Below are 8,930 nucleotides of genomic sequence, written 5' to 3' on the forward strand. Positions count from 1 at the left end.
AAGCAATGACGGAAAATGACCCTGCTGAAAAATGACACCGCCTCTTCCTCCTCCCCTCTTTCCTGCCCTGAGATAATAAATTCTTTGCAGTCTGATCTATTCCCAGATCAAATTGTCCATGATGCTTCATAGGTGTGTGTTCTGAAGCAGCCAGGAGGGCAGCCTGGGGATGGGGAGAGGTGCTGGAAAGAGGTTCTTGTGATTATGCGACTTTAGACTTCTACAATAAATGGCCAGTTGAGCTGAGTTGTAACCTTACTGGTGTGTCTGAGCAATTTGAGTTGCACCGTGGGAAGGAGGTGCAGGCCAGGCCAGGGGCTGTCATTCCCCTCCCTGTGCTGCCATGCAGGTCGCCATCGCCGGAGCGCCCGTCACGCTGTGGATTTTCTATGACACTGGTTACACGGAGCGCTACATGGGCCACCCGGACCACAACGAGCAGGGCTATTACCTGGGCTCAGTGGCCATGCAGGCTGAGAAGTTTCCTTCTGAGTAAGTTTGGCTCTGGCTCTTGCCTTCTACTTTTCCTCCCCAGAAAGTTCAAGCCCCATGGAAGCTTTTTTATCTCTTTGTTCTGGGCAATTGAATCCTCAAATCACAAATGCTACTATTAAATCCTAAAAATAAGATAAATAAAAAGAAGACCAAAACCCAACACTAATAAATGTAATAGGCTTGAATTAACATTTGCATAATTGCAGGCCATTCCATGTTATTCCATTTTATCCTAGCTGTAATTAAAGACTATCTGTTATGTCTAAAGAAATTGCAAACTCATCCTCAATGATATGATTAGCACTTTAGAGCCACGTTAAGCTAGACAAGAATTAGTTGACCAGGATGCTTTCTGCATGCTCTAAGGCTGTAGCAGCACAGAAAATCAGCAGTGATTCTGAGCAGGTCTTGTATTGTCCAAGCTAGGACATACTTCTCAGAGTAAAGAAGATGCACAGATAAAAGGTCTGACCATGCTGTACATGTGCAGGAAGAACTTCTAGAAAAGGAAAGACTATGTTTGGGAGGTATGTCCATCCAGAACGATTTGCAATAGTGAAATCACTGCTTTCAATGCAAATGTTTTCCTGTGTTGAGTGTTTTTGAAGGGATGTGTGTGCACTGAAATATCTGGCAGGTTCTGGGGTGCTGTCTAGAAATGTTTGTCTCTTGCTTTTCTCAGACCAAACCGTCTGCTGCTGCTGCATGGATTCTTGGATGAGAATGTTCACTTTGCACACACTAGTATTTTGCTCAGCTTTTTAGTGAGAGCTGGGAAACCGTATGACTTACAGGTAAGGCCAGAACCAGGATGTAAAGGTAATGTCTGTCTTTGCCTGAGGAGTCCAAAATTGGAACTTGTAAGGTGGCTGTGCTGGGTAGTCTGGAATTCTAGGATAGAACTGTAGTATTTGAGCCTAACTTTTTTTTTTCTTTTAAGTTTTATGAGTAAACAAACAATAATTGGGCAAATGGGCAGTTAAGAGCAGTTAAGTCTGCTCCCAAGGAGATCTGCAGTTTGGAGGCATCACAGCAGTGTTTGCTCAGTGTGGATCAGGGTTGTGCAATTAATTAAACCCTGCTGGCCTGTGCAGTTGTAGCCCAGGTATCCCACAGCCTGCTGTGGGGCTGGGGGTGGGCTGATGTACCTGAGGGCTCTGGGCAGTGGGGCTGATCCCCTCCAGCATCACCACAGCTGGTTTGTCTCTGGGTTCAGGCAGTGGAGGATGGGGAGTGTGAGCTCAAGTGCAGGGTTAATGCAGGGAGGTTACATGAACACTGGATGTGGCTCTGGGGACCAGTTGAAATGTTGATGCCCACAACTCTTGTGGATACTTACAACTTTCTTTTATATTTTAGATCTATCCTCAGGAGAGACACAGTATAAGGGTACCTGAGTCAGGAGAGCACTATGAACTCCACCTCCTGTATTATCTGCAAGAGAACCTGGGCTCTCATATTGCTGCCCTGAAGGCAATGTGACTGACCTCTGCAGACCTCTGCTCCACTGGCTGCTTCACCAAACAAGGAGATGTAGGAAACTAGAGAAATATGATGGAACGTTGCATTTTGGTGCCTGCCACATGTGCACATACACACACGGAGACACTTTTTTAAAAGTAAATTTGGTGCCATACAGGAAATTAAAATATGGTGACCTGATAACTTTAAAGCTTAAGATGTAAATAAAATCAAATGTCTGTGGTATAATGCAGTACCATGGGTGTTCTCTTGGGGGAGGAGCTGAAACTGAAAATAATGTACTTCTACAGCACCAGATCTTCACTTTTTAAAAGCATTATGACACAACTGGTGTGTTTTTAAGGTGTGTTCTTTGGTATCTTATTGCATAATCCTGGATGATTTACTCACTACACAGCGAGAGTTAACTTAAATGGTTCCAACTTGTATTATGTTTAAATGCTATCATATGGCTTTTATGCTTCATGAGGGGGATGTGTCTCACTCCTTAGAAGCTGGTCACGAGTTAGATGCATCTAGATGTGAATTGCTTTTTAAGAAGAAAAACTTCTAAGCTGCCTCCTAAAGAATTTTAATTTTGGATTCAGTCCTGTTGATGACAGATTCTTTTTGATAATTTCTTCTCTTCCCAGGATAAATCATTCTCTTCTTTCTGCAGCTTGAGATCCTATCCTGATTGTACTTGATTTCAGTGGGAGGTGAAATTGTATTTTACTGTGACATGGGCATAATAATCTTTTATTCTGAGATGCAAACTAACTAAAGTCAAAGAACTGAATCTTACTAGATTTTAAAACAAGCTTGAAAGCACAGCCCATTTCTCCTTGACATTTTTCCCTGATGTTCCTTCTGGAGCTGGTTTTGCAATACTGTTTTTTTACTGTCACATCAGCATGATAGAAGTTTATGCTTCCTGTTACAATTTTAAAATTCAGTACTCTAATTTGAAGGTCTACAGAGAATTTGTTGAGGAGAGACTTTATGAAACACTACATATGAGGCAATAGGAACTATTTCATTGGATTTCCTGCTTTATTTGAGGGACAATCTTCCAGGTTCGTACTCTGTTCAGTCCTCCATTTCTGGGCCCATTCTAGCAGTGCTGTGTAGCATGATTATGATGCTGTGTTTAAGAACCCCCCTTCTGTATAGCTTAAGGGAACCCCACTAAGCCTCAGCATATGCAATCCCACTTGTGTTTTTGCTGGTGAGGTTTTAAGGAAGCAGCAGACTTGGCTGAGAAGTATCATTGGTGTGTGAAGTCACTTTTAACTTGCAACAGGTCATTTAAGATAGAAACCCATAGCAAAATGGTTCTCTTTAATCCAGGAAATTCTCCCCTTGGGGTTTGCCTCCGAAACTCCTAAAAGTTTTAATGGTTTTCTTAGAAACCTAAGAACTTCCTTTTCCTTCTGTTTTGGTGCTAGAGAGAAGCAGAGCATGATTTTCTTTTCATCTTTTGAAAGTCTGGAATCACTCTCGGTGTTTATGCTCTCAGTACTCCACATGTTGTAACCTTGTGTTTTCCTGGCTTTTGTACAATTCAGCTTGATCCTAAAACTCTGGGATTTCACACAATCTGGCTGTAGTGGCTCAAACTGCATCACTTTTCAGTTAGGCTGCTGGGCAACGTGCACCAAAGCTCTTGGGGCTGGTGCAGTTACATGGTTGTAAAATCCATGTGTGAGAACTGGGGCTGTTTTTGGCTTATACAAAAGATGGCCAAAGCAAACAGGCATGTAGTAAATGCAACTTTCCTCCAAGGTGGGAATGTTTGGTTTGGGCTGTTTTCTGGTTTCCAGATCACAGTGATTATAAGCAGATCAGTTAAAATGCCATTAGCAGGTCAATAACAGGCTTAAAGTTTTATTTTGGGAAGGGCATGGCAGGAAGGAACCCAGCTCCTGTAATGTCTTCTCTTAGTATCTGCTTGTGATGGCAGTGAACCCAGCATCCCTGTGGAATGTGCTATGGATACATGTGCTGATACATTTGAACTAGAACAGCACAACAGTGAGTAGAGACAAGTGTAACAGTTTGTATGGAATTCCATTGTGTGTATGCTGTATTATATATACATATATATACATATATCTATATCTGTGCATATATAAATATATGTATAAAATTACCCATGGATAGTATCACCTTTTCCAGGGTTGTTTATATTTTGTTGACTATTAAATTAAATTGCTTTTTGGGGTGTTTTTGTTTTTTCTAGAGGTGATTACCCTTGAATGTAAATGCATATGATTTTTAAGATGAAACTGATGCTTTTGTTTAAAAAACAGAGCAAAAATGGCCTTTATCAAACAGTGCTTTTTTTGGGAACTGAAGAACTAAATGTTATGCAAGCAAACCAGGCTAGGTTTTGATTTAGCACAGGGTGTGATTATAATTGCTGACACAACTTTTTTTAAGAATGCATCCTTCCATAGTTTTAAATATATATATTGAAAAGCTGTTAAAGTGCAATGTACTGTAAGTAATGTATTTTGCAACATAAATGATGTATTTCTTTCCTACTTTTTTTTTTTCTTTTTACAGTAGTTAAGCACTTTAAGACCCCATGCTCTTACCCTGTGGAAGTGCTGGGAGGATTTATCACCAGAGTTTTGTAGTTCTTGCAAAAGGCATCTGCTTGTAGGTGAAGGTTTGAGAGATGCCTTACATGAGATCTGATCCAGCCCTGCACAGTCAACCACTGAGTTCCCAGTGACAAGGGAAGGAGGGCAAAGCCCATTGCAATCAGGACTGCAGAGGTAGGAAGGTATTAGAGCTGAGGGCTGGTGCATCAGTATTTTGGGGGGGAAAATGGTCCTGTACTTTGTGAGGTGAAGTGTTGGTCTGGCATGGAAAACGGTGGCTTTGACCTGCTCTGTGCTGCTGGAGTTGGCTGCTCTGGGATGAGGTTGTACCTTGTAGTCCAGGAGATGGTGTTGTCACTCAAGAAGAGGGTTCCAGCCTGTTTGATATTTGGGATTATACTTTCTCACTTTCTGCATGTTAAAAAATGTCTTGGTTAACATGAGTTTTAAGCAGAACTAGTGAGATCCGAGCAAAGTATGTGCAAGGGAGGTTGCGGAGAAAAAATGTGTGAGGAGAAGCCATCCCTGTTGCTCCCAAAACAGACATTTTATGTCCTGTTGGGAGATCTTCTGCCTTCAGCAGAGGTCTGCTTTGTGCCCAGCAGGACATTGCTCTGAGCAGGAGCAGGATTGAACCTTCATTGCATGGTGGAAATGAGTTGCACAGGTATCTTTGAGATGAATGTTTTAATTTCATATATTTTTTTAAAGATATATGAAATATGGGGATCAGAGTGATTAGGTACTGAAGTTGATGAGTGTTGCTCTCAGGAGTTTCTTGTCGTTTTCAGTGACTGGGATTGGTGGGGGTTGTTTCTGGGGGAAGCAAGTTCTTTCACCCTATATGAAGGCAGCTTCCAGTAATTCCTCTTGAGTGTGCAATGCTCAAAGTGATTTGGTTTCACCCTTTGCATTGGAGTTAGACCCCCTACTCTGCTGCTTTGTTTTCAATTATCTCTTTTTATTCAGAACAAAGTATAATTAGTAACTGCCCAGAACTGCTTAATTTTTATAAACTCAGTTAACTTATTTCTTAATCAAATAACAAGTTCAAAGCACCAAGTAAAGCTTTTAGAATCTACTAACTTAGTTACATTAGAATGGAAAATGCATTCCCTAATTAGTAGTGGTATTTTGGAATTGGGTCTGGAAAGACTTTCTGAGCAGGATGGTGTAGTAATCCTTTAGTCCTGGAGCACCAAACCTCTGAGCCTGTGTGGCACAGCACAGAGAATTCACCAACTCTGAGCCTGGGGATCCCAACCCTTATTCCTGCCAGGAGAAGTGGGTCGTGTTCTTGCTGTGTGTGTCTGTGTGTAAGGCAGGCTGGTTTGCTGCTGGTGTGATGCTCAACTTTTGATGAGGCAATAATGAAGTATAAATAAATAACCAATCAGATTAGGACACTGCCTTGAATTGCCTGTTTACTTGAGAACCAGAACTCTGTAAAGACTTCTTGTGTGTCCCTCACGGTTCTCCGGACCGCTCCTTTGGAAGGGGAAGAGAGATCTTCATGTGGTTTTTACTTGGATGTTCTGCACAGTAGAAGTTCAGGTGTTTAATTTTAGAACATGAAGTGCCTGCTGTTTGCGTTAACAAAATTGCATGTCTCACTCCAGTGGGTTTATTGGCCTCTCTCCCTCTTCCCCCCACCTTTCCAGCTACATGGCTTTTAATCATGTAAAGTGGAGACTTCAGTTTTGCTGCATTTTATTACAAAACCTTTGTTGCAATAAAGATGCTGCTAAATAAATGGAATTAAATGTTTTCCCCCCTCCCGCTATTTTTAGCTGTCTCTCTTCTTGTTTTAGTAGTTTGGGGATAGTTCAGTCTCTTCTCTCACTGTGCTGTGGAAAGCAGCAAGGATAGAAATGTGTGTGTGTTTTCTGTACGTGTTGGGTGTTTAGCTAAAGCATCTGTGATTTTTCCTGTCCCTTGTGGTTAGGTAGATGGTTACAAACAGGAAGATGAGTCATTTGCTTGGCATAACTACCTTCCCCCTCCTGAATGTTTCCCTGTGGATGTGTGAGGGGCCCTGGGCAGCCACCAGCCGGAGCTCTCGCACCAGCTACGGCACATCCACAGCTTCCCTGGCCAAGATGGGGTGGGGGAGGAGGTGGCTCTGGTGCCAAGGCTGGAGGACAGAGGCACCTGTGTGTAGCAGATGGGCTCTGCCAAGACATGTCTTTTCATACAGTCACCTCATGCTTGGCCTCAGATACATCCTTTGGAGCAGTGTGTGCTTTGCAGGCACCTTGGTTCCACTTAGTGCTGCCCCAAAAGGGCTGGAGGGGTCTCAGGGCAGCCACAGTTCTGGTTTTCACTCATTCATTCCCAATTTTTCACCCGTGGGGAAGCACTTCCTGCATTGGTGGCTTTCAGAAATAAACTGGGAACTAACAGTGTGTTGATAGGTTGCATTGTGTCTCCCTCTGGGGTTCGTGTAGGCCCTACCATAACATGGCAAAGCTTCGCCAGGAGCCTTCAGCAGCCCTTGTGCAAGACAAGCTGGGTTGTGAGAGTCTCACCAGCATCTGGCCATGGCCTGTTGTGTTGTGGTTGATGGTGGGACTGTGGGTGCCTTTGAGCTACATGTGTAGCTGTGTCTTGATCACCAGAGAGCAGGGAGGGAGGTTTTTCCATATGGTGTTGTGCCTGGAGGATTTTATAATGGCAAAGCATTTCTGTCCTCTTCCAGGTGCTCTAAGGCCTTGCAGTGTCTTGCAGTTTCAGGTGGGATGAGGAGAGAGAGCTACAACTATCCTGCAGCCACCCCTTTCCATGGTCATTGGAGACAGAGCAGTCGAGGCAAGCCTTCTGCAGTATCACTTGATGTTAACTCTGAGAGTTCTTTGTGCTAGTTAGAAAGATCAGTGGGTCTTCATCCTAGAAATGTTAATATTGTAATCTCATTTTCCATCTGTGCTGTCCTGCTGGTTTATAAATGTTCCTGTTCTGCTCATGCTGGCACAGCCCTCTTGGGCTGGGCTGGAGATGGGACAAGCCTGGAGCTAGGTGGTCTCACCCACGGGCTATGCTGACTGGGAGCAGCTCCAGGAGTGAGCAGCTCCCTCATGGAGGGGGTGGCTCCTGCTCTGCCATGGGCAGGGGCACGTTCCTCAGGTTGGGCTTGATGAATTAGCAGCTCGCCATGTTTCTGCATCACACTGACAAATGATCATGTGTTGTCCCTCTAATTCTAAATGACTTAGGAAAACAAGTTGTGGTCTTTTAAGTAACCTTTTATCAACCTGTGCTTACAGCAGAGAAGGAAACCAACTCCATGAGCCAAGAGCACTGCTGCTCTCCCTGCTCTCTGCCTTAACGCGGCCACATGTTTCTTATGCTCTAGAGACTAGTGGGGGCTTTGCACCAGGTGAGGCACCCAAAGCCTTCTGCTACAGCCAAGGATCTTTAGTTGGCTGCAGGTAAGGGAGCAGCAGGGTCCCCACTTGGACCCAGTCCCAGCCCCACCTTGACCACTCTGGAAGAACTTATGACCTGAGTGAAATAAACGTCTTCACCTTAAAGGATTAATAATGAAACTGCAAATATTAGCTGAGATTAAAGGGCTGTGGTTTGCTCCCCAGCGTCAAGTCTTTTCTCAAGATAATCATCCTCCAGGCTGCTCCTGACAACACACCAACGAGGAACTGGTGCCATTTAACTTGGGCTCCCCATAATGGGCACGAACCATTGCATGTTGGCCACATGAGCTTTCCCCACACAGCACTGCTAGGATGGCCTCAGCCATGCTGCACATTTCCCAGGGAATTCCCAATTTCAGGATTTTCTCTCTTAAAAGCAATCAGCAAAGGACTACTCCAGCAGCTGAAATCCTGGTGAGAAAAAACTTCACCTGTTGTGCTTTGAATTAAGCCTTTTACAGTGAAAATGTTACCAGCATTTTAGTTGAAAATTTAAAGTTTGTTTGTAATGGAAAGTCAAACTTTGCAGAAATGGACCAGAAGTGGAGCTGTTTGAGCCTCTGGAAGCTTTCTCCACGCTTTCATCCAGGTGAAGTGTTGTCTAAATAGACACATTGTTGTACAATTTGACCTGAGTTACAGTTTAACTCCCAGGACTCAGTGTCTTCTGCTGCAGGGCAGCCAGCTCTCCCTCCAGCTGCCTCCATGCAGCTCCACCCAGGGCTCAGATCGCTGCTGGGGCTGGTCTGCACGTTTGAGGTCTGGTAACAGGCAGGGGGCTCCGAGCTGCCTAACACGTCCTCAGGGAGGGAAGGAGGCCAAAAATCCCCGTTGAACCAGTATTTTGTGTTGGATTCGGCTCTCATCACTCATCACTGCTCAGCGGTGTCTGTGTTTTCATTTAGTGAAATAAACGTCTTCACCTTAAAGGATTAAT

The 8,930-nt window shown here is 44.0% G+C and overlaps 1 protein-coding gene across 4 annotated transcripts in view; it reads left to right on the plus strand.

The window, feature by feature from the left end:
• The window catches only part of DPP8 (dipeptidyl-peptidase 8), a 20,681-nt gene extending 18,480 nt beyond the window's left edge, over nt 1–2,201 (plus strand). For 2 of the 4 annotated variants that reach the window (XM_009995293.1, XM_009995294.1), the window contains exons 17-19: nt 350–492; nt 1,178–1,289; nt 1,855–2,201. In XM_009995293.1, the coding sequence (XP_009993595.1) occupies nt 350–492; nt 1,178–1,289; nt 1,855–1,977 (378 nt within the window). In that variant the 3' untranslated portion in view covers nt 1,978–2,201. The remainder of the gene's footprint in view (nt 1–349; nt 493–1,177; nt 1,290–1,854) is intronic. The other 2 variants (XM_009995295.1, XM_009995296.1) reach the window with 1 other exon arrangement.
• The last annotated feature ends 6,729 nt before the right edge of the window (nt 2,202–8,930 follow it).

Source organism: Chaetura pelagica, unplaced genomic scaffold (genome assembly GCF_000747805.2).
Source record: "Chaetura pelagica isolate M959 unplaced genomic scaffold, ChaPel_1.0 scaffold453, whole genome shotgun sequence".
NCBI classification, from domain to species: Eukaryota; Metazoa; Chordata; class Aves; order Apodiformes; family Apodidae; genus Chaetura; species Chaetura pelagica.